Genomic DNA, 26896 nt, shown 5'->3' with positions numbered 1-26896 from the left:
TAGCTAGTAGATTAATATCCACATTCCATTAAATGCATCCTTTTTTCAACTATTATCCTTATTCATGTATTTTCCACAGGAAATAATTATTTTGTTGCATTATTTTAAAAACAACACCACATAGAAAATTTGATAATTCTTTTTAAATTTATCATTAGAAAATAGCAACTTACTTTGAGTTTGCAGCTTTAGAAACCTGATATACTTTATTTTTTATAGTTCTTAATAAACTTTTGTGATTTTTATAAAATATACATATATCTCCCAAATGTTATTTATTTAATGTCCTTTTATTTGAAAAGTATTCAGTTATCTACTATTGATAGATTTCTATTGCCTTCATAATTTTGAACTAGGTGATATTAAAATTTAAAATTTCATTATAGGAGATGAAGACCTAAAAGTAAGTGGAAGTTAGTTAAATTATAATCCAATAAAATGTTTCACTGAGTAGTTCCAGGAGAATAAACTCTTTTTTTAAATTATCAACCGATAACATATTAAAAGAAAATTTAGATCTATAGTTGTTTCTAGAACTTTTCTGATTGTGTCTCATTAATCAGAAAACCCTAAAACACAAGAGAGAAAATGGACAACATTGTTCATTTGTCATTCCGAAAGTTTTTAAATATAGGGGGAATTTTTAAGGCAAAAGGTATATCCACTTATATATCTGATATATTTATATATTACATATGGTATTTATACACACTATCAAATTTTCTTCCCTGATGGCTGTACCAATTTATATAATCCACCAGCAGTATGAAAGAATGCCTGATTTACCCAACCAAGTGAATTTTTAACCTAGTTTTTTTCCAATTTGTTGGGTGAAAAAAAAATTGGTATCAATTTTTCATTTGTAGTTTCCTTCTTGTAAGTGGATTTGAGCCATTGAAGGGCCATTTTGAAGGGCCATTTTTGTTTCTTTATTGTTGGAATTCCTTTTGAAGTACTTTGCCCATTTTAAAAATAGTCATTTGACTCTCTATTAATTTTAAGAGTTCTTTATATATGTTGGAAAATCAGTTGCTTACATATAAAGTTAATATTCCCTCCCTCTAGATTCGATTTGTGATTTTTTAAATCTTGTTTTGTTTGAGAATATAGAAGGTTTTGTCTATCCATTCAAGATTATAAATCAAATCACCTAGATTTTTTGTAATTTTTCAGAAAATTGTTTGTATTTAATCTTTGTTCAATTGAAATTTTCCCTGAATTATGGGAGAAGAATTTAAAATATTTTTTCAGATAGCTATATAGTTGTCCCAACACCATTTCTGCTACAAGTCATCTCTCCTCCAATGATTTCAAATATGATTTCATCATATACCAAATTTTCTCATGTTGGTAGTTCTACTTATGAACTTTCTATTTTATGTCATTGGTATCTCTGCATCATGCACCAATACCACAATTTTATTTTAATATCATCTGTTATCATACATGTACAAAAACATGTATATATTGTAGACATTTTACATTTATAATGTACCCTATTATCTTACTAAGTTCACATTTTTATTGATTCTTTATAGTTGTACATGACAGTGGATTAAATTGTCATTTATAATAGTCTATTTTCATGAATTTTCTAAGTGTACAAATCATATCATGTGTAAATGGTAACATCATCTCCTTATTTCCAATTTTTCTTCTGAGCCTTCTCTTTTCTTATTTTTTAACTAGTATCTATCTATGTAGGTACCCTTATCTTATACTTAATTTTGTAAGGAATATCTTTAGAATTTACCTATTAAACATGATTCTGACCTTCAGGAATGAGATAGATATATTTTATCATGTAAAAAATTATCTATATATTTTATCAAGAGTTTTTGTCACTAGCGTTTGGTGATATAGGTAATATCTTTTAATTGCATATAGAAATAATAATGGGACTTTTCTCCACAATTTAGATTTAGGACAAATTATAGTAGCAGAGCTCCTCATATTAAATTCTCTTTGCCAACCTATGACAAATCCCACTTTGTCAGGATGTGTAATAATTAACATGCTGCTAGTTTCTGTTTGATAACAAAATGTATAATCCTTTTCCCACAATCTCTCACAACCCAATTTCTCTATGATACCAAAATTTATTTGGAATTAAAACTTGGTGTGAGTGATGTGAGATTCCTCTTTATATTTTCTCATTGTTTTTAATATGACTATCACATACTTTGCCGCAGTAATGTTCATGTAATTCATTGAAGAATGCTGCCTTGACCACGAGTGATAAGAGTATACAATACATGAACTGCTTTCCCCTTGTAAAATCTACCAGCCACGCATTTAAATCAGGGTTTTATAATTGTATTTTTATTTTAAATTTTCTCATTAATAATCACAAAGAGAGTGGTGCTTTAGCTTCAATTTTAGTTTGTAATCTTTGGTTTGTATCAACATCGTGCTTTTCCTATCACTTCTCTGGAAAAGTTTAAATAACATTAAACTTATCTTTTCTTTAAAGTGTTCATGAAACATTTTAAATTATAAAGTTAGATACATATGTGAAAATTCATTCAATAAAGAGGCCTATGACACAAAATTCCCCTTCTTTCATCTTTTTGTTCTGTTCTTTATTTCCTCTTCTGATCACTGAATAAGTTTAAAACTTGGTGTGCATTCATTCCCTGTGCAACATACAAAATAACAGAAAAGGGTTTTAAAATAGTCTAATCTGCTAATAGCGAGACTGAGTAACCTTTGCATTTCTAGAACATTGTACATTTTGAAATACCTCTTCACAAAATATGCGTTTTTTTAAAAAAATTTTACTTTTTATTAGTTGCTCGAGAAATATGTGTTTCTTAACATTTAAAATTTTGTTTTAATTAGTTATACATGACAGTAGAATGTACTTTGATACATTATATATAATGGACTATAATGGATTTATTATATTACATTAATACATATATTAAAGATTTCAGTTCTTTTCTCTACCCCTTTACCTTCTCACTTGTACTCCCCATAGGTAACCATTGAATCATTGCTATCATTCAACTGAGTATTTAGTTAGCTCTTTTCCTATGGATATACAACTTATTATCTATTTAAAGTTGTACCTTATTTAAAAATGTTTTAAATATATATCACTTAAGATGTGTAATTTATATAGTATATTTAACATGGCAGGAAACATATCAGTAATGTCTTTTTAAAGGGTGCAATATATTTCATTATCTCATTGAAGGACTGTTAGGTTTTCTCCCAACCTTTTACTCTTAAAATGCAGAGAAAATTGTATAGCTGAATGTGGGAAAAACTACAAGAGGTAAAATTGCTGAGTTTAAGTGAAATGAAAATTCCGATACGTGTCTGTATAACCAATGTGATTCTGCAACCTTTACACTTGGAAAAATGAGAAATTATACCCCATTTGATTCAAATGTATGTCAAGATCATTGTATTGTCATGCGCAACTAATTAAAAAAAAAGAAAGTGCCTTATTAAAAGTTGTCCAAGATGTTCTCAACTATTTTTCAACCCTTTGCTAAATACTTTGTCAATATGAGGTATCTCAACTTCATAATATCAATATAAAATTGGTATTTCATTGTTCTAATTTCTATCCCTTTTGGTTAAGCATATTTTCCCTAATTTATTAGACATTTGGTTTTCTTCAGTGAATTTCCTTTATATATTCTTTGCTCATTTCCTACCATATGGAATTGTTTTTCTTTTTTATTTTGAGGAGCTCATTACATTTTAGAGATATTAACAATTGTATACAGCAAACATATCTTCCCAGTACCTTGAGAAAGAATTGGATATCTATAAAGTCCTTTTCGTTTGGTGCATGATCTATACCCTTTATTGACCTCTTCCTTTGTATTTACCTTCTTAGCTAGTATACTTGCTGCCTTATTTGTATCACCACTAAACTAGAAGAGAGTAAGGGACATGAAATTAAATATTTGAACAGAGCTCATGTCATGTTGAGTTTAGTTAGAAGGGAGATGGATACGCTTCACTTAATGTGTATAGAGGATTATGGCGGAACATCCTGTCTCTTCCATTTTTTCATGAAGTAACTTTTCCTTCAGAACACTGAATAATGACTGACTATATACCAAAATATAGTCACTGAAAATATAAAAATCACTGACATACAAACTGATGTGATATAAAAAAATGCAGTTAATTATTTGGATGGTCTAATGATCAATTATTTCAATAACTGGCCATGTACTTTATTTTTTTAATTCAGATATTTGGCAGTCTATGACCATGAATTTTTAATGACTAGGAACAAAAATATTAGCATATGTAGACAATTAAAAATGAAATGAATGGCTACAGAGCTAGAAGTTGAAATTAATATCAGTTCACATTTAAAAATTAATATGCATTCTTGGCTAAATATGTATGTATAAATACATATGTACATACACACATATATTACTATTCAAATGTATGATCAATTTTCAAGTGCTTAAGTACTTATATGACACTGTGAACTAGAATATTTTCTTTAAGCAGATACTGTGCTTTTTTTTTTTTTTTTGTATTATGAAGACAAAAACTGTAAAGAGTTCTCGTTAATTCACATGAAAGGCCTGAGGCTGAAACATAGGTCAAAATAATACAATCTTAGGGAAAGAAAAACAATCTGGAAATGTCAGATTTTTTTCAGAAAGGCATTTGGATTGCCAGCTCTTGCAGATGTGTAGAGGAAGGAGAAGTAAAAGCTTAATAATATTGTAGAAAACGATTAATTTCTATGCTAATTCCCCCAATCTTTCCCAAATGAAAGATTATCCCTGTTTTTCTCACATCTTTTCTTAATAATTTATTTTATTCAAATAAATTATTTATTATTCCTTCTTCTTGTTGAACTAACTTCAATAAGAATGGCATATATTTTATGGTTTGACTATATTCATTAATAACCTTTGGAAATCCAGTTTGAGGTAATCATTGAGACTGGGAAATTTAACATTTTCTTTTTTTTTTTAATCTTTAAATAGTTAGAGAAAATTTCTATAAGCCTATTCCTTTAATTTTTTTCTTGTAATCCTAAAAATAAAGTAAGTTTACCATTGTTAATCTAGAGAGTACCTTATAGGTTCTGTATTTTTTGGTGGGGGGTACTGCAGATCAAACTCAGAGCTTCTTGCATGCCAGGTAAGCACTCTACCACTAAGCCACACCCCTGGGCCCAGTTCAGATATTAAAAATACCTATTTCTGAAGATAATTGCTATATTTTAATCGGTGACTCATATTTTCTGAGAAAATGATGTACATATCATTAGGCTTCCTTGTTGTGTTTGCTCTTTCATAATCTCAAAGAAAGGATTTTTGTATTAGTTAACTATTGAGTTTAAGTTTAGGTGAGATAGATTGTATTACTTTAAACTTATAGTTTATATCTTTAATGCCTCTTGCTCTTGGCAAGTTCTAATTTAGAAAGGCAGGAAAAACTATCTTGATATGCAAAAAAATAAAAAAATAAAAAGAATATGACAGCCAAGACAATCAGTATTTATGCAAATGGAAAGTATTTGCCATCCCAAAGCATCAATATTTATGAAGTTTTAAGAAAATGTAATAAGACTACATACAAATTAAAATCCATTGCATCTACTTGAATTCATAGGGTACATTTTTATCTTGTTGCTTTCCTTTTACTAAGAAAATACTTTTAAAATAATTTAAACTATCATGGTAAAATTTATCATCTTATATGTAGTAAGATAAACTTATAATGTATTGGAAATTTAAGAAATGATCCTGGTTATACTTCATCATGATAAACATTTATTATCCCTCTATCTCTTCTGTATATGGGACATCTGCTTTTGTTTTATTAGCTAGACTTAGAAATAGAGCAAGTATTGAGACTTAGTCTGTTTCCTTAAGAAAAATCCTGGCACCACTGGTCACAGGGTTTTCAGTGGTCTTTGAAGTGCTGTTCATTTATTTTGATTGTACTTCGTGTTTTGGGCACACGTGACTAATTAGTGGCATTTAATAGTAAAGCAAAAATAACATCTTTTAATGTTACTTAACAGAAAGAGTTAGTCTTGCATTAATTTTAATCCAGTTTCATTTCCCCTATAAAAAATAAGAGAAAGTTTGTTTGAAGTAGCAAGAGGAAGCAGGAGTAGTCATTTTATACTGCTTTATGGACCAAAAAAAAAAAAAAGGCAGAAAATTTAACTAATGTACCTTGTGTATTCAACATCTGTTTATTAGGGAAACCAAGATTACTACTTTGTTAACTAATTTATTGATTAGTTAAAGTTCATTTGTTGTCCACTTTTGTACTAAAGTTTTCATCTGAAAACAAATCTCTATTCTGATGCGATAGGAACAGGTTAATCTTGCATGGCATCAAATTAAATGTGACTAGTTTATAGTGTCTGATTTAGCAATTGACATAACTGTAGATATTTTAGGCTTTGGTACAGGGTAGCTAGGATGATGTACTAGAGGCATGTATAAAAATTGTATTATAAATACATGGTGGAGATGCTGTAATTAAATGAACATACTGGGTATTTTAGACAAGTTTTTAACTATAATTGTGTTTACCTTAAAAGTGAGACAAAGTTAACCAGAGCCACCTAGGGAAGAAAAGATCCTTAAGGATCTGTTTAGACAGTTGCTTCTAGAAAAAGTGAACAGTCTTCAGTCAAAGACTTGTCAATCCTATTTTTAAAGATTGATTAGGAAGCTGAGTTTTTCTTCTTTTTATCCTTGGAGAAAATGAAAAATAACAAGTCCTCTTCTATTTTAGACTAACCATTCATATACTTTATGACAGTTAGGTCTCCCCTGAGCTTTCCCTTCTCCAGGACAAATTATGCTAACTCCTTCAGCTAATCCTCATAGGTCCTATTTTTCAACCATTAAATCATCTTATTGTTCTTTTCTATGGCTTTTCCAGTTTCTTCAAAATATTTTTAAAGATATAAAGTCTTAAATTTGATATTTTTGCATGTATCAGATGGATTAGAACTACAGGAAGATATTTATTTCAATCCTCTAAATCAGAGAGATGGTCATCCTGACAAGTCAGTTGGATAAGAAGAAAGAGAAGTCAGGTGAGTACTTTAATATTTTAACATAATGGATGCATGCCATCAGAGACAGTCAAATTCATGTGTGGAAAAAATCTAAGAAGGGCTCACTGTAAGTCCTTTGGGAAGGTACCAAAACACAAAATATATTATAAAAACAACGAGAGCACTTTTGTCTTTAAGTAACCTGATGCTACTTTTCACTAATTATCCTTCCAAAAAGGAAAAGATTAGTAGATGAGTTTACATAATTCCAAATTTAGAACAAAAAATAATGTATCATAGAGGAAGATGACCACTGTTACTTCAAGAAAGGGTATAGGGATTCAGCATTTGATTAAGTGACCTCAGCTTAATTAAGGGCCGGAGCCATTTTTTTTTCCCAAGGAAATCGACATTTGTGGAATGTGGCTGAATGATGCATTATTCTTTTTTTTTTTTTTTGATAGAACATGGTCACTAGAAAGAGCGTGCTCTAGGCTTTGTTGATATGCCATCTCGCTGTCCCAGGTTTCTTGTACTGCACTGTCTCCTCTGCAGCAGCAAGTGACTTGGGGTGAATAGGATATCAGAGCTGTTTCAACCTTTTCATCCCATGAGGTACATAAATGAACCCATAACCTTATCAATAAAGCAACTCCTCCTCCATGACAATTTTCATAGGAACAAGGCTCTACTCTAATCAAAACCTAGAAAAATATCCCTAAACTATTGAGTCTTACTTGAATTTAAGTACTTGGATAATTGACTTTGTATTTCTTTGATATCTTGACTTTAAACCTGATGTCTTAATTTATGCCCAAAGCAAAACACCTGACATTCACCCTGCTCTCTCTTCTGGGATGCACTGTGCCCTATGATATTGGGTGAACTGCTCCATAAGCCCCACAAGAGAGAAAAATGCAATCACTATAAAAAGATGCTACTGTGTCCTTTCCAATAGCCTACTTATAAATCAACAATAAGCAATAGGATCACAACCAAGCCAGCTTACAAGAGCTTTAATTCCCCAGATGAAAAGCTGCAAATTCACCCATTGCTGGTTTATTTTCATTTCTAGGCTTTAGAAAAATATAAATTGGCTATGCCCATATTGAAAAGCCACAGGCAGATCTTAGAGGGCTCTTGCACTGAATGGTGTGCAGTAGTGAAATATTTTGCACTAACCCCTCTTTGAAAGCTAATGCAGTGTGGTCTTACCATTTTTGCAGACAGGACAACATTGTTCTGGTTCATAGACTGGGTTGACACACTCAGGAACTGCGCAGTCTGCTACAACACAGTGAACTTCATTGCTGGGCTCACAGCGACACCATTCACATGGAGAGGGCTAGGAACAAATCTAAAATTAGCCCCTTTTCTCCTATAACTTATTGCTTGCACATTCATATGCTGTCAGAAGACAAAAACATCAGTGTTTATATTGGCTTTACTGAATTAACTCCATTTACCATGTGTATGATCATTCTCTCCCAATGGAAGGTCATTTGAACATCCAAGCCAAGGTGGGCTGCCATACACAGCTCAGATTGCCGTGAATAACTAGAGCACTCATGGATTGACTTTTCTTACATCTTTGTCCCTACGTTTCCAGAGAAATGTTTGGACAACTAATATGTCATCTTGTGGTCTGGTTTCCAGATGCACAGATTGCTTTGCCGTCCTCTGGCAAATAAGAATGATATTGGAACATATGTAATAGTTCTTGCCATTTGTCATTTTTTCCTTCCTGAGAAAGAGGAGAATTACTTGGAAACAAGAAAATGGTAAGCACACATCCTTATCCTTTGTAAAAACTCTTTTTCAAGCCAACCTAGTCTCTGAATGGCATTTTTTCAATGTGAATTTTAGAGGAGATTGCATTTGGGATCCAAACATACAGAATATAGACACTGACTTTTGAAAGATTTAGTGAATGTCTTTCATCTTGCCTGCTTGCCTTTATGAATGAACTAAAATCGATTGACCTAAAAAGTCACTATCTAAGTCAAGATTCTGAAACCGGAATTGAAAAGTGGTTAATTAAGAGAAAAAATATTAAAGGGCTGAAAAGGAAATTGTATCTCTACTTACCAACCAAGAGTGATTTGGAGATTTTTTTTTTGTTTCCTTTCTAGAAACTGCCTATATCACAAATGATAAAGCAGTGGAAAGCCTGTTAGTTTTACATACTATACAAGTTCTAGCTCTATTTTCTCATTAAACTGAGGTTTAGATTTCTGGAATGAAAACTTGGAGGTCTCAGAAGTTATACATGCACATACTTCTCAATCAAGCTATTTGGTCTTAGAAAATTCTGCCCCCTACCCAATGCCACAGTTCTTCACCCATAAATGTGTTAATGAACCCCCTTTCTTTGTTTCTGTGGCTACTGCCCATGATCCCTGTCAGTTCTTATATTTTCCTGGACCTGAGAATTGGGGTCATTGGTGCTCTCTGACCCAGACAGTCTGAGGGAGTGAAAACATTTCAATTAATTATTTAAAAATTCATTTCATCTTTGTGCTTGAAGAATGAAAATCTAACTTTAATTATTTTGCTATCAAATTTATTTTGAACAAAAGAATTAGCCACACAATCCATTATAAAGTAATGCTGTTTCTTAATGAAATCAACAAGCTTGTTGAAGGGTACAATTATGCTCTCCACTATGTGGTGAGTTGTATATAAGCATTTTTGGAGGAATCTATTATGGTATCCCAAGGGCTAGGGTTTTCTTGAAGCTCCACTTGATCCTACAGCATAGTAGTTAACAGAGATGAAGAGTGGGGCTCCTTTATTGCTCCATAGTTTGCAAGCTCCATTAAGATAACTAAGGTGCCCAAAGACACTAATCAGAAGGCGTCTCCCTCTCCTTGGTTAATGCAAAGGAGTGCTTTCAGGAAGCACAGCAAAGACAGACTGTATTTATTTTGAGAAATACGCTGAGGAAGGACTAAGGTCAAAAGGTGATTTTTAAAGGGGATTTTGAGGAATAAAAAACATAAAAAAATCCCTCTAATCATTGGTAGCTTCTAATCATGCCCTGAACTTGGTTTTATTTATATTTTGTGGTTTGTTTGTTTCTCCCCTAGAATCTCATGTTATTTCTTCTTTTCATTAATTAAAAAAAAATCTTTACCCATGTATGGTGGCCCCTGCTAATAATCCAGCAACTCGGGAGGATGAGGCAGGAGGATTCCAAGTTTGAGGCCAGCCTCAGCAACTTAGGCCCTAAACAACTTAGCAAGACGCTGTATCAAAATTAAAAAATATTAGAAAAAGGATTGGAGATATACCTCATAGGTAAAGCACCCTTGGTTCAATTCCCAGTTTCCAATAAATGAATATAAAAACTCTGTATTTCAATTTATTTCTTCACATCTTAAGCCTCCATGAATCTCTGCTCCAACTCTGAAAACTGCATGAAAGTTAATCCATTGATGCCCATGCTAAAGTCCTTTTCCATCCTCACCCGCCTTGCCAAGCCTCTCTCCTTTTATAGTCTTACCAGTTCTGACCCTATTGTTATTATCTTTCTCAATTTGAATTCCCTTGTTGCCCCCGCCTTCCCTTCCAATTTTGAAAAGATATTGCTTAAGTAACAGAAAGTTACTAGGAATGAGCAGTAGTATGCCACTTTGACATTAAGTTCAGACTTTTAAAATCCTTCCCACCTTATGGTGTAAAATTCCTAATGGTTTGGTGCTTTGGATAAATCTTTATATCTTTAGAACTGAACTTGTTACACATTTCCTTTTATTGGGTTCTTCGATGTGAAAACTACAGATTAAACCTGAAAAAGTTCCTGTAAAAATCAAAGATTAAAGAATAAAACTATCTTTAGAGGAACAGAGTGTTAGAATATGTAGTTAGAAAAAATTATTCTTGTTAGTCTTCTTTTTTTTTTTTTTTTTTAGAAAAGCATGTGATATCATGACTAAGACAGATATTTGGTAAGTCAGGTGATCAAATGATACCATTATAAAATTTTATACAAGCAAAGCAAAATCTTCTATGAAATCTTAGGGAACATTTTATTTCTATGTAATTTTTTGAAACTAAAGTAACATTTACTATATATACCTTGCCATAAATTTTAGTTGAAATTGTGATTAAAGGTCAAATGTTTGATTTGATACTACATATGTGTTATAAATCTGTTCTACCTCCATCTCAGTGTTTTTGAATATCTAATGAGGAACTACATTTAAGCAGAGACTGTTTTACCTGTAATTCCCATTGCTGAATACATCCTTGTGTGACAAATGTAATCTATGATGTCTCTAGATTACAATGGAGTTTCCTGACATATATATTACTAGAGATGAATATGAAGGAATCAAGAGCAATAGGAGACTCTCAAATATTGGTTTGGGTGACTAGAACTCAAATTTTCCCTGTTGGCATTTGGGAAAACAGCAATACATATCGGTTTCAAGACGGTTAACTTCTGAAGATCTTCTAGCTAAAATATTAGTCACTGTGATTTTTTGAGTTTTTGGAGAATTGGAGGCGAGATACCAGAATCTTGGAAACAATGAAATGCTCCAGGAGTTATTAAAATGTAGAAGCAGCCTGTGAACTAATAACTTGGGTTACTGGAGTAGTTGAATAATATCAGAAAAATTGTCAAATATATTCTTTTTGACAATTTAGAAGCTACTGTGGGTATCACTGAAGGTCAAATTAGGATTAATAAAAGATGTTATGCAGACTGGTTGCATAACATTTTCCACATGCTTATAGAAATGGGAACTTATTTTGTACTCTGAATACACCAGGATTTATTTATCCACAACTGAGGAGAGCCTGAATATTTGTTCCATGTGACGTTCATAAAGGTATTGTGAATTACTTGGTGGCTGTTACTGGCATTGTTCAGACAGTACCCAGAAGAAAATGGTCATTGTCTATTAGGTGTGTTTAGTGACCAGAAACATTGCAATGCTATTTGAATTTGATAAAGGCTAAAATGACAATGTTGTTATAAATTCAGGGTTCTCAATTTGTGAAATTAGAAAAAAAATGCTTCATTTAGTTGACTTCATGTGACTGTGCTATCATCGTAAAAACATGCATTCTAATCTCAGGTGCTTTACTGATTAGCTATGAATGTTGGGGAAACTATATAATCTTTCTTTGCCTTAATTTCTTATTCCATAAAATGGGAGTAAAAAGTAGTAAGCAACCTCACAGAATTATTATGAGGCACATAAAAATAGATCATAAATATTATTCACTTGTATACTTAGCCACTGGTGGCTTTTTGAAAGACATCTAAAAAGTAGAAAACTGAAAGTATAAGATGATATTTTAAAGCAATATTTATGATTTGTTCTTTTGTTTTTACTCAAAATGAAATCTCATTATGGAAGAGGTTGCAATAAGGTTTTCCAGGATTTGGATTGGTGGGAGGATTTTTGAGCTGATAGAATTAATCATGTGAGAAACACACCCGAAAAATAAAAAGCCTCAAATAAAGAGTAGGTCTGAATGGTTAAAGTGTTTATTGTAAATCATTAATGAAAAGGAAGGGAGGAAGGAAAGAAAGAAAGAAGAAAAAGAGAAAGGAAGGGAGGGAGAGAAAAAAAAAGGAAAAAGAAAGGCCAAAAATTTATTTCCTTTTCCTGCAGTGTTGTCATCCAAGAATAAACTCAAATGCCACATTTCTGGGAGGTTTTCCTGGACCACCCAGGTAATCCATTCCCTCCATCATCTCTGTACATCCTGCTACCCATTCAGAAGCTATCTTCTCTGTTCCTGGAATTATTATTGCTAATTTGTTTTTATTTTTTATTTGCTCTTGTCTGCTATCCCTATAGATTTGCAATTACTTATTGATATAATGATATATGTGTATATATATATATATATGTGTGTGTGTGTGTGTGTGTGTGTGTGTATATATATGTATATATGTATATATATATATATTCACATACACACACATACACATGATATGTTGTTCATTGCTGCATCTTTTGCACTTAGAAGGCATCTTAGCACATGATAGGAATGCAATAAGTATTTTTAACTGAAAGACATACTCATTTATGTAGAATCTGTTTTCATATTTGTGAAGTCACACCTTTAGGCAGTTTCATCTGTGTTCATCAGGCATGAAAAGGATGAGATCTTTGTATTATATTTAATTTATTAGGTGTGTTTAGTGACCAGAAACATTGCAGTACTATTTAAATTTGATGAAGGCTAAGATGACAGTGTTGTTATAAATTCAGGGTTCTCAATTGTGAAATTAGAAGAAAATATTGTAGAGGTTACTTTAGGGTAGCAGATTTCTGACTATAAGTCATAAAATAACTATTCGGTTCCAATATTGTGACAATAAACATAAACTAATTATCTGAAGGTAGTTTTAAACTCTTAACACTCACTGTGCAGATCACAAGTAAGCCAATCTTCTAGCACTCTATTGACTAGCTTATCTAACAGTAGATGATTACAGAGTTTTTATTGCATTAGAAAATTCTGTGCTAACTAAATTTAAGACATGAATACATGCAGAGGTATTGCTAAAGAATCTGAGAAAAAGCTAGTCTCATTTAATAATGTGTGTCAAGTTTAATATTTGCTTATTAAGCACATTATTTTAGTATATTTTAATTTTTTTTCCAGGAAAAAGCATTGATTTTAAACATGTTCATTTTCCTAAAAGATGAGTTAGAGTACCAAGTCCAGCAAAATATAGCTTGATTAGTCTGAGGAACAAAACTTGCTTCCTAGAAAACCCTTGGCTAATACTGTTGAAAGCTGAGGAGATGGACGCAAGAATTGATGGGAATTCTAAGCGCCAAGTCTTTGCACACTAATCATGTCAATGCTTTTCTTCTGATCAAGTGATATAAGGTTTTTAATGCATTGTGGTGCTTCATTTCTTTGATAATAGCCAAATCTTATCAAAGAAAATACAGCTCAGTTTGCTTTTTACCAAAAAAAAAAAATCCCATTAAATAACTATTTAAAATCTGATCTCCACAAAGGAAAAACTACTGCTTTATGAAGTGCTCTTCTTTTGTACATAATTTATGGCATAAATTTGATCACTTTATGGAACAAATCTCATTACTTTCAAAATGTATGAGAAATTTGGAAGACTATTTCAAAGTTGCTGATGCCTGTCAGGAATCTCACTGTTCACTTCATTAAAATATACATTAAATTGCAAAGTGCAAGAGTATTTAGCATCCACTGCCACTCCTGTAGCCAGTCACTTGCCTGCGGCAGATGTCACCTAATAATCAATGGATTTCAACCAAAATTCACAATCATCTGAAAGATGTCCCATAGAAACACTGATTAAAATGCTTCTTAATGTTCCTGGCCTAATGAGATTGTGATGCCCTCTTCAGCAATCTGCCCCATTGATTGGAACTTATTTAAAACACTGAGGTCTTAAGTCTTATCACATTATGGACACAGAGCTGGGACTTCTTTAAGAATTTTAATGCTGTTGAAGCAAATAGAAAAATCTGATATATAGATTTTTTTTATAGTTGGCCAGTAAATGTATATGATGGTATCATTTGATTTACAAGTGAAGCAGCTGTTCTGACTTCCTCCAGAGGAGTTGGTATTTTGATAATACATTCTAGAATATTATTTCTAGTGTTTTTGCCAAAAGCATTCATTTTTTGAAGCAAAGTTTTAGGAAAATGAGTGCAAAGAGTACATTTAGGTTTGTCCATGTGTTTATAATAACCAGTTAGATAATGAACTATAACTTGGAATTATATAAATTTTAGAAATATTTATTCAGAGCACTTGTTAAATGTATAAAAGATTGGTATATAAGCTATAAAAAGAGGGCCGACATATTTGTCCTGCTTTCAATAAATGACAATAAATAATTAAGATTGGTACTGGGGGTTGAACACAGGGGTGCTTTATTACTGAGATACATTCCCAGTACTTTTAATTTTAGTTTTTGAGACAGAATCTCACTAAGTTGCTGAGACTGGCTTCAAACTTGCAATTCTTCTGCCTCAGGCCCTATCTGTATCTCCAGTTGCTGGTATTATAGGCGTGTATTAACATGTTTTTCTTGATTTTTAAAAGCCTTTTGTTTTGTTTTGCTTTTATGTTTTTATTGGTACATTATAGCTACAAATAATTATGGGATTCATTTTGACATAATCACACATTCATGGAATATAATTTATTCTGTGTTCAGTCCCTAGTACTCCTCATTTTCTTCCCCTTGCTCACCATTACCCTTCCTCTACTCCACTGATCTTCCCCCCATCTATTTATTGTTTTTATAAATTGGTGTTTTACAGATATTCATACATGTGGAATCCATGGTGGTACATTCACATGTGCACATAGCATAATTTGGTCAACTTCATTCTGCTGTTCCTTCCCTTTCACATCCCTTCGTCTTCCCCTAAATCCCCCCCTCCACTCCACAGATCTTCCTTCCATTTTCATAGTGTCCTCTACCTTTCCCCCTTATTTAATTAATTAAGTTATTTTGGGGGGTACTGGGGATTGAACTCAGGGGCACTTGACCACTGAGCCACATCCTCATCCTCTTTTGTATTTTATTTAGAGACAGGATCTCACTGAGTTGCTTAGCACCTCATTTTTGCTGAGGCTGGCTTTGAACTTGTGATCCCCCTGCCTCAGTCTCCCAAGCTGCTAGGATTACAGGCGTGCACCATGGCACCTGGCTAGCCCCCCACCCCCCATTTTGCTTTAACTTCTGTATATGAAAGAAAGTATTGGATCATTGACTTTCTGAGTCAGACTTATTCACTTAACATGATACTCTCCAATTTTATCCATTTAATGGCAAATACCGTAATTTCATTCTTATTCACAGCTGTGTAAAACTCCATTGTATATATAGACCACATTTCTTTATTCATTTATTTGTTGATGATTATATGGGATAGTTCCACAACTTAGCTATTGGGCTAACCAATATTTTACATGAATAACTGACCCAGCTATCCCAATCATTATTTATCCAAAAGAACTAAAATCAGCATACCATAGTGATACAGTCACATCAGTGTTTATAGCAGTGCAACTCATGATAGCCAAGATATGGAAGCAGCCCTGATGCCCATCTACAGATGAATGGGTTATAAAAGGCTGTATATATACACAATGAATTTTTATTCAGCCATAAAGAAAAACAAAATTATGGCATTTCCTAATAAATGGATAAAACTGAAGAACATTATGCTAAGAGAAATAAGCCAGATTCAGAATAGTCAAGGGCCAAATATTTTCTCTCATACACAGAAGGTAAAGCAAAGTAAGAAGTAATAAAAAGTGAGGGGGTTGCATATTATAAAGTTAAAAGAAAGATCAGTGGAGTGAAAGGAGGGAGTAGGGGAAGGAAAAGGGAGAAAAAGTGAAATGAATTAAAAAAAAATGCCCTGTGTGTGTGTGTGTGTGTGTGTGTGTGTGTGTGTATATTACAGTGCCTCCATCTTTATGTATATCTATAAGGCACCAATTAAAAATAAACAAATCAGTGGAAGATTGATCAATAGAGTAGAGGAAGGGAAATAGAGGCGGAAAGAGGGAAGGGAAAGGGGGGACACCAGGGACGTAAATGGAGCAAATTAAATTCCATTCAAAATGAACCCAACTCAATGTACAAGTTTAATGCAGTAATAAAAGCAAAATAAAAGATTTTTAATCAAAAAGAATAATGGCTGTAACTTTTATAGTGAAAGACTGAATTATTGAAGTTAATCTTTGCATTTAATCTGAACCAGAAAAATACAAGAAATTTTGGAAACGAAGTACCAATCCAAAAATTATTAATTATTAAGGACAAAAAGAAACTTGTTTTTAGAAGTTCATCATCATACTTGCAACACAATTGTAACATTATCCTAATGGCATATTTCTAAAATTTCTTTCCTAAAAATTTTAAAAATTATATTTTGGCATGTGCTTTAAGGGCATTTTATACTGCCTTTTCTGATAAACAGAACCAGTTTTTTTCGCTGAATGTTTTCAAGGAGTCTCATGACAATAAATTATAGATTTTTCTAAAATATAAATAACATCCCCCAAAATACAATGCAGATAAGGACAGTGTTAGCAAAAACACATTTTAGTTACCATAACAGGTGTATCTTTTTAAGTAGGCGAAGTACACTTATCAAGGAAATATCAGTGTGCTTTTAAGAAAACAAAACAAAACAAAAGGATGTTTTAGCTGTCTCTGAGGTCTTCAACATGAAAGTTCATCAACAGTAGATCTAAGCATTTGCAGCAGAACCTACTTATCTCCACTCTGAGACTGCTCCATGGGTCACACTTGAATGCAACAGAATAAAAATGAGCAACTGTATAACTTCAAAATTTCCCTGATTTTACTGGAACGGACATTTTTGGTTGTTGGTATCAATTAAAGAGCCAGTCATCTATATTAGCATTAAATCAAGGTCAAGGGCAATTAAGGTAGAGTACATCACTGTGAGAATTCCACAGCCTGAAAGAATCAGTAAGAGACAATGCAACCAGTTCAACTCTACAGCAAACACTGGCAGGAAGTGGTAACAGAAAAGAGAGAGGGTGGTAACTTTGCCTGCTAGCACTGCATGCATGACACTGAATTCAGGGCTTTTCAGGCTCTAAGAGGGAGGCATTATCAGCCTGGGACAACAAAACTCATTTGTATTGGGAATGGCAATCAGACTACTTCTTAAGAACTCCTTCTTTACTGTTATCTCAATTTCTCTGAGAAAAATTTTCTAAAAGTTTAATTATTTTCTTCATTTTCCATTAGGTAGTAATATTGTACTTTGACATGATATGAAGAGGGAGTAATTAAAATGAACAATATTAAGTGCTTTATAATTGTTGATATAAAAAGACATTTTTAATTTTAAGACCAAATAGTGATTTCCCACTAAATTTTATATTTCATTATTTGATACTTATTTCAGAGCTTACCTCATTCCCTGAACGTATATTGAGATGGCTTATGGGCAATAACATGAAAGTATATTTTCATTTAAAAGTCACTGAGTAATTTCTTGATAAACTTTAGTGTGGAGTTTTGGAGCAAGGTATTAGCAGAAGCAGTGGCAATTTTGTAACCACATATAGGCATTGTTAATGTTATCTCCCAGTGGAATTTGGTTGTGGAATAAGCACATTTGGAGAGGAAGACCTACTATTAAATGCTACTGTTTTACTTTGGAGAGGCTCAACTACTTAAGCCTGGATTTTCTAATTTGCAAGATCGTATTAAAAATAATATAATATTAATGTGCTCTGATTTTCTCATTGATTGTTACAAAACAGCAAGGGAATCATGTAATATGTGAAAGAAAAGGTAAACTATGTAGCTTTGGTTTCATGAATATTATTGTTGTCATAGCTTTCACATTGACCAGTATTTCTGTCCTCCCTCCCCTCTGTCTATTTGCAAGTTTGTGTATTTGTCAAGGGAGAACATTAGTCATACATTATCTTATTAAATTATGGCATAATTATTTCCATTACAAATTAATTAAAATATTGAATTTATGAAGAATATATCCTTTTGAGTTTTGAAAGCAATTTGTACTTCATCTTTTAAAATGCAGCATGTTCGAACTCAAATTGTGGTTAGATTGAGAATGACATTGAACAACGTTTTTAGATAGTTAATTAGATTCTTATTTACTGAGATGAAACTTCAATCTTTAATCATATTCTTGCCCCAAACAGTTTTTTAACAGGGTAACTTTAGCTCTAAGTTTTTGGAGTGTTGATTTTAGTATCTTCTAGTTTCAATGTAAACGTCCTAGAGTCTCATTAACAAAAGGAAAATTTTCTGTGATTGTCCTTTTTCTCCTTAATGAAGCTTTTTAAATCTCAGCAGTCAAAGGTTTGCTATTTTGGCAGAATTTTATTTTTAATGTTGGGAATAAAGTTAAAGTTAGACTGAACAATTTTAATTTTTTAGAAGAGAGCAATAAAACTACCATGCAGTGAAAATAAGTGGAATTTCCAGGCGCCACGGCTATTCTCTCACTATAAAGAAAAATGACTTCATTTGCGTATCACTGGAGTTTTTGCAATATCTATGATAGAAGCTTTTGCATTTCTAATTTTGCAAAAATCATTTAACAATTTCTATGCTTTTTAAAATTCACATTTCATTGCTTTAAAATTTAAAATATTATTCTTACATTTGCAAAAATAATCTTGGTTAATATTCAATGTATTCAAAATGTAGTTTGTTTCAAATGGATAGAACATGCCTTTGATGTGCCTCTACTTATTTTAGCAATGTGAATTTTATTTATTTTCCATATTTTTATTGGCGAATTTTAGGTGTACATAATGGTGGGGTTTATTGTCACATATTCTGCACGCACACAATATAAAAATATAATTTGGCCAATATCATTTCACATATTTCTCCTTTCTCTCTTCTTCCCTTCTCTGGTCCCTTTCCTCTACTTTACTGACCTTCCTTTGATTTTCATGAGACCCTCCCTCACCCCACTGATCAGACTTTTCTTTTTTCCACTCTAACTTCTGCATAGGAGAGAAAATACACAATTACTGACCTTCTGAATTTGGCTTATTTTGTTCAACATAATATTATCAAGTTTCAAGTTCCATCCATTTTCCTGCAAATGACATAATTTCATTTTTCTTTATTACTATATAAAACTCCATGGTGTGTGTGTGTGTGTGTGTGTGTGTGTGTGTGTGTGTGACTTTTCCTTTATCTAGGCAGCGGGAATTCTAAAATAAAACCAGTTGAGCCCTGGAATATGTGGAACAGGGAAAGAATTTTCTTCATGTTATCAGTGTACTATGTTTCTGTGAAAAAGATATGGGACTAAATATGAAATAGAATTATAATTAAACATCTATTTTACATATATACACTCAAGGGAAAGCCAGATTCTCTCTACTACGTTACTTGCATCTGTGTTCAGGAGTCTCACCAAAGCTGATAATGTGTATTGAAGACAGCTCTAGAATTAGAGGCAGAAATCCCTCCTTGATTTGTCAGGTTTGATAGTCCCCGCTTATGTAACAAGAAGAAGAGCACAAATCTCCCTGAAAGTCAGTTTTCTCATTTATAAAATAGGCATAAAAGTATTGTAGGATTAACTTAATGAGCGAATACATTTACAAAATATTTTCTAGAACCCTCTATAATCATTCATGTTTGTTGTGGGCACAAATCTGGTTAGTTCCCCAACCCACGTCCTTCAGGAACTCTCTGCTCTGTTCAGGTTTTGACCCTGGCTTTCACACTGAACTGGCCCCACACTCCCTCCTCATGCTCCCTCTCCACTTTTATCTTACACTCTGTACCATGTGCACTGGTCACTTGAGCTGTCTCACTTTTCTCTGATCAAGTTTTTTCTTTACCTTTGCCATTCTTGGGCTATTTTCCTTTAGCCCTTCAGAATGAACCACTTCTTTCTTCACACTACAGCAACCTTCACAAACTACCCGTGCTAGTTACACCTGTACTTTGTATTCCCTGTGAGAGTCTAGGAGCACCTTGAGGATCAGGTGGATGTCTCATGTATTTTGGCCGATACTACCACTTCTTCACATGTAAGATAAGTTTATTTAATGGAATGCAAAAGTTGACTTAAAATCTCAGAAGAGGATATACAATCAACTAACAAATATATGAAAAAATGTTCATCATCTCTCGCAATTAGAGAAATGCAAATCAAAACTACTCTAAGATATCATCTCATTCCAGTCAGAATGGCAGCTATTGTGAAGACAAAGAAAAGTAGGAACGGAACCACCATTTGACCCAGCTATCCCTCTCCTTATGTATTCCCAAAGGAATTAAAAACAGAATACTACATGGATACAGCCACATCAATGTTTATAGCTGCACAATTCTCAATAGCTAAACTGTGGAACCAACCTAGCTGCCCCTCAGTAAATGAATGGATTAAAAATGTGGCATATATACACAATGGAATTTTACTCAGCAATAAAAGAGAATAAAGTCATGGCATTTGCAGGTAAATAGATGGCATTGGAGAAAATAATGCTAAGTGAAGTTAGCCAATCCCAAAAAAACAAATGCCGAATGTTTTCTCTGATATAAGGTGACTGACCCATAATGGGGTGGGGAGGGGGCACATGGGAGAAACAGATGAACTCTAGATAGGGCAGAGAGGTAGAGGGGAAAGGGAGTGGCAGGGGGTTAGCAATGATGGTAGAATGTGATAGACATCACTATCCAAAGTACATGTATGAAGACATGAATTGGTGTGAACATACTTTATATAAAGAGATATGAAAAATTGTGCTCTATATGTGTAATAAGAATTATAATGCATTCCACTGCCATGTATTTAAAAAATAAAATCAATGAAAAAAAGTAATGATACAATGAAAACCCAAGTAAGTAGACCATATACATACTTTCAATTGCTAATATAACACTGAATATGTTCATCATATTAAATAAATAAATATCCTTTTGTAACTTGTCCTACCCTCAAAGGAGAACATGTGGGATATAAAAATGTTGGACATGTTATAATCTTTGCTTATTTATTTCATCTGAGAATTTTGAGTAAGTGAAAAATTAATAAATCACTATACAGCAATGCCAAGAGCAAAGCTATACTTTTTGGAGTCAAGTATGCAATGAAATGTAACTTTTCTGCAGGTCTTTTTAAATGTATATGTGTTCAAAGAGAACCCTGAGTCCACCACAACTAACGTAGATTCTTTATCTAGCATGACCCCAAAGAATTTGTGACATTCAAGAATGCAGGTAGAAGGACAGGTGACAGTACAACATGTAAGTGAGGTATAATGGGAAGAACAACTTCAGTCCAGATCAAGGATCAGCCAACTTTTTCTATAGAGGGCCAGAAAGTAAATATGTTAGATTTAAAAAAATCATATAGTCTCTAGGACATTCTTAACAGCAACTACAAACAACACATAAATGAATAAGCATGGTTGTTTTCCAATAAAACTTACAAAAAGTTTTTAAAACTTAACCCCTTCCCCCTTTTTTCTTTTAAAGCTACAAAGAAAACTTGAACTAGATTTGGCCCATGGCCTCTAGTGTGCCAATCCCTAACTTAAATTATTGGTTCTATGTAATTGGTACTATGACTGTCATCATCATTATTATTCTGAAAAGTCATTTTTCAACTAAATTGTTTTATATAACACACATTAATAAATTACCATAATAGTCACATAAATGCAATTTGGGGAACTTCAAGAAGAAATAGAGACAAATAGATTTTATCATTAACTAACCATAGAGTCAAATAATTAGGTCACTTTTTAAAAAAATATTTTTTTAGTTGTAGATGGACACAATACCTTTACTTTGTTTATTTATTTTTATGGTAATTAGGCCATTTTGAACCACAAGCAGGGTAGTTCTGAAAACTATGTCTCATTGGACTTGTGGGAACTTTAATTGTTAATAGATGTTCTGAGGAAAAATAGTGTTCTACTGTCACATAAATTTGTGAAATCCTAGACTAAATATGACTTAGTAGTAATTGTAGTAAAAATGTCAGGTAGCCTTTATGAATCACTTACTGTGTGCCAAGTAGTTTCTCCTGAGATCTCTATTTCGGAGATGTGAACATCCAGACAGAGAAAGTACTGTGTGCCTAGGTCACCTGGCTGGAAGTGGTAGGGACTACTAGAAAACCCAGTTTTTACCAGCTGTTGAGTTCTTAGATGTGGAACATACATAAATTCTCCAACAAACTTCATAAATACATTCAAGTGGTCTCAATTTTCAAATGTGCACTGTACATTTCCAGAAGAGTTTAAAGATTCATCATTCCTCAAACTGATCATGAAAAACAACTGGAAATTTTCACTAGAAATCTCACAGATTCCAGTGTCCCTTCGAAAACAGTCTGGCAAAGCCTACCTTAAAACCATGATTCCCCAAACCAACTGATTAGAATATTCTGGGATTATTTATAGAATAATATAAATTTAAAAAATCTACATTATTTGTAGGAAAAATATATTTATATATCTATATAGTGATATACATTTAAATGGTTTAAATTAAAAGCAGGAGAGGTGAAGGAATGGGGATTTTTGCAACATTTCTTCCCTAGGTCTTACTGATGTCATGGAACTAAAGATTTTTGCACTCTCCATCCATTCTGCACACTCCATTCCTGCCATCTAGTGAGAGGCAGGAGTTTGCGGAATGAATAAATAAAACTTATCAGTCTCAGTTGCAAAAAAAAAAAAATCACCAAAATATATGAGAAAGAACAATAGTTTAGTTTCTTTGTTACTTTTTAGAGTAAAGTAGTCTCAGTGAAAGTAAATAAGTAGTATCTAATGAAAGACATTTATATTTTATTTTGGCTATATTGTTTGGTTTAATTACAGATTTTTTTCAGTTTCAGACAACAGACCCCCTTTTTATCAGAGTCTTTGCAAACTTCAGCTTGTTTCACAAATTGTATTCAATCTGAATCAAAGATTGATTTTAGATGTGCCAATATTTTATTGTTCTTCTCTACTTGTAACTCTGGGTTGCCATGGTGATAGGTCCTCATATCACATTTCTATAGACAATTGGCTGAAATAAATCTTTGCATCCAACATATTTATTAGAAAAGAAGATGCGAATCAGCTTGAATTTTCTTGTTAAACCCGAAGATAATAAAATGTAGAAGAGATACCACAAGAAAATGATGTATTAATATTGCTTTTGCAAATAATGAGCTCTGTCATGATGCTGCTATCACTAAGTTTCTATTAGTCTTTGTTTTATCACCTCTAAAATAGGGAGCTAGACAAAGTAAATTCAAAGTTTCTTTATAGATCTAATTTCTATGGCTAGTTCTTAGGGGTAAGTATGTATAAGTATACATAAAAACCATAATGTTAGACTTTTATAATTGAAAGAAGTTATTAAAACTCAGAAACACAAATATAATCATAAGCCATGAAGTAGTAATGGTAGTAAAAGGTCAATATTAAAATAGTTTTGAAAATACAGGCCAAAAAAATGCCCATTTGTAAAAAAAACACAATAACAACAACAACAATAACAAAAAACAAAACAAAACAAAAAACTCTCGAGTAGTTAAAATCTCTACTTATAAATTCAGACATAATATTCTAATTTTCAAATTCTGTATACTATTTGTTCTTTTTAAGACAAGTGATGATATTATTGTTTCAGTTCTATAGATGGAAAATTTAAAGTCTATTGAGTTTTGTTATCTGATATAATAAGGCGAAAATTAAGAGTTGTGTTCAGTGAACTTTTTATACCCTTTATACAACTTTATACAGTCATGTAAAAATGCATCAGAAACTTTTTAAGAGATGATTGGCTTTTCTTGTTCCTTTAGAATTTTATTCACTTTTTCCATGATGTCATTAAATCCTTGCAAATATAGTTTTATTGTGATATGCTGCTGTGTGGCAGACAAAAGTCAAGGAAATCAACAATGGAGGTGTGTTAGACTGAAATGACTGATGCTAATCAATAGTGATGATGAAAGTGCAAAGCACAGACTCTAAAATAAGCCAGTCTCCAATTAATAGTAGCTATAGTTTGAGAAAACAAACCCACTGATCACTTCAAATCTTCCTTTAGCTATTTGTCTTAGGCCCTTCCTTGAAAGCTTGACGAAGCACAGATAAAAAATACACTGAGAGGTTTTTCTTGTGTTGTCCTTCATAAAACACACTGCTTGGTATATAAATCAAGCTGCAGGAAAGCAAAACAAAACAAAAATGTGGTCAGAACTATTAAGGAGTAGAAATAAAAGTTTCGCCTAATCTGAAAGTAAAATTTTCTCAAAGAGGACTCACGCTTTCTCCAGTTTCACACACACACACACACACACACACACACACACATACACCCACACCCACACACAAATCAATGCATCTATGAAGCAAGACTATGTTATATAGATGTATGAATTAATCTAAAAATATCCACAAAATATGAATAGATCTGAGTTATGAAATAAGGTATAGGAAATAGAAAAGATATGCTTGCTAATATCACACCGTATTCTGGTGAGAAAAAACACAATTAAAAATAGGCAAGTTTTAAACATATCCAAAACCTGTACAACTGTAGCTCAAATTTGGAAGGGGCATTATGAAGTCATTTTTTTCCCTCAGCTTCATCTTTCACATTCTTGGTGCATGTGCAGGGAAAGGGCAACGATATCTATAAACTTCCAAGGGTTGACCCCAAGTCTGAAGTAGTCACTAATGGTGACAAGCTCTGCAAATCTCAGACATGGCTGCAAATCAAGCACCAATCTTCCCATGTGCACAGGGCACAGAAGCCCAGTCACAAATCTCTGTAGTCATACTTATCATGCAGTTATCACCACTAATAGCAGCAATAAGGACAGCAATAAATATCAGTGAACAAGTATGAAAAACTGCTCCTGCATACTGCAAACCAAATGGCTGGTGGCCATCGGTCTCTTAAAATGTAAAGCAAGGGACTAATTTTGATGGCAAAGGGCCTATTTCACCCCTGTGGGAATGAATGTGGCAGTCATATAGTCTTATAATTTTATTCTTTTGTTTTAGAAAGTGTTAAATATGAAAAGGATCACCCCTATTATTAAAGGGATTTTTTAAAAAAATAAGTTATTTTTAAAATCTGATCTCCTTCATAGATGGAGGAAACATTTGTGAATTTTTTTTAAATGCCAACTATGCACAATTTAATAATAGTAAGAAAGGATGTGATGACCTTCATAAAGTTGTTTTAATAAAATTGACTGTACTCTCCAAAACGGGTAAAATATTATAAAAAATAAATCAAAGTTCTCAGTTATTTACAAAGATGGAAATCCCTCATTGAGAATATCCACATTGAACCTCTGCATTCAGCGTGCTGCATCTGAGCCTCAGATTAAGCAGAGGTCATGATTCAATCTCTGTCCTAGTAACTTGAAAGGAGGAGCCATTCTTTAACTCATTCATAGGCCATTTTCATCTTCAAAGCCCCAATATGCTCTGCAAAACAGGAACTGTGTTTTGTGGAGTGAATAATTATGGGATTAATCTTTTCAACCTTTCCACAAAAATTCTCAATCATTTTTAGTGTGTGAAATTATAATATTTTCTATGGAGATTATCTTTAAAATGATGACTCCCCTACCCTTATGCTAATAATTTGTAAATCCTCTACTGTATTAAACTTTTTAAAAAATCCCACCTTTATTCTCAAAATCTATCAATTTATTTGCTATCACAATAAATATAACCTTCATACTTCTGGAAAGATGCTTCTATATTTCTTTGCCTTGCGTAAACATGTTACTTAGTTCAAATACCCTTCATAGAGACTGGTTCAATGGCAGGTAGGTGAGTAAGTAGGGTAAAGTGATGGGAACTGTGTTACCTATTAGTCTCCTCAACTGAGATTTCCCTGCAGTCTCCATTATGTTCTCTTTCCTTTGTAAATCTGATCCTTAGGCTCCTTAAATATGTTGCCTTCCATTCTTTTTTCCATATTAAAAACAACCAGACATAAAACAAATCTCTCAAACCTAAATTCAAAAATCCTTTCAGCTGAAACATTTTTACAGATTTAATGTTACATAATATTGGCATTACTGATGTGGATACAGATTAATGATTATTTTGGAAATTCTCTCTCCTTTTGAATATACCCATTAAAGAGCAAATCAATTCCAAACCTAAACTGGCATCAATATTTTTTTATGGGTATAATAATTTGGCAAAATATCCTGTTGACTTGTTTTTCCTCTTTGTTTTCACTCCTCAAGATTTAAATATTAGGTGAAAAATTCAGGAAAAAAAAACTAGGCAGTAGCGCATGACATGAAAATAACTTTATTTTAAAAGAAAACAACATATACACAAAGATGCAACATAAGCAATTATTTA

The 26896-nt window shown here is 32.7% G+C and overlaps 1 protein-coding gene across 1 annotated transcript in view; it reads right to left on the bottom strand.

Moving 5' to 3' along the window:
* VWC2L (von Willebrand factor C domain containing 2 like) overlaps positions 1 to 26896 on the bottom strand; it is a gene marked incomplete at its 3' end in the record, with an annotated part of 144913 nt that overhangs the window by 112917 nt on the left and 5100 nt on the right. The window contains exon 2 of the mRNA XM_081261670.1: positions 8234 to 8363. Within this exon, the coding sequence (XP_081117796.1) occupies positions 8234 to 8363 (130 nt within the window). The remainder of the gene's footprint in view (positions 1 to 8233; positions 8364 to 26896) is intronic.

The sequence above is a fragment of the Spermophilus citellus genome (assembly GCF_964194105.1).
Source record: "Spermophilus citellus genome assembly, chromosome: 11".
Taxonomy (NCBI): Eukaryota; Metazoa; Chordata; class Mammalia; order Rodentia; family Sciuridae; genus Spermophilus; species Spermophilus citellus.
Note: the sequence above shows the minus strand (reverse complement) of the source record. Positions and strands in the feature narration are given on the sequence as shown.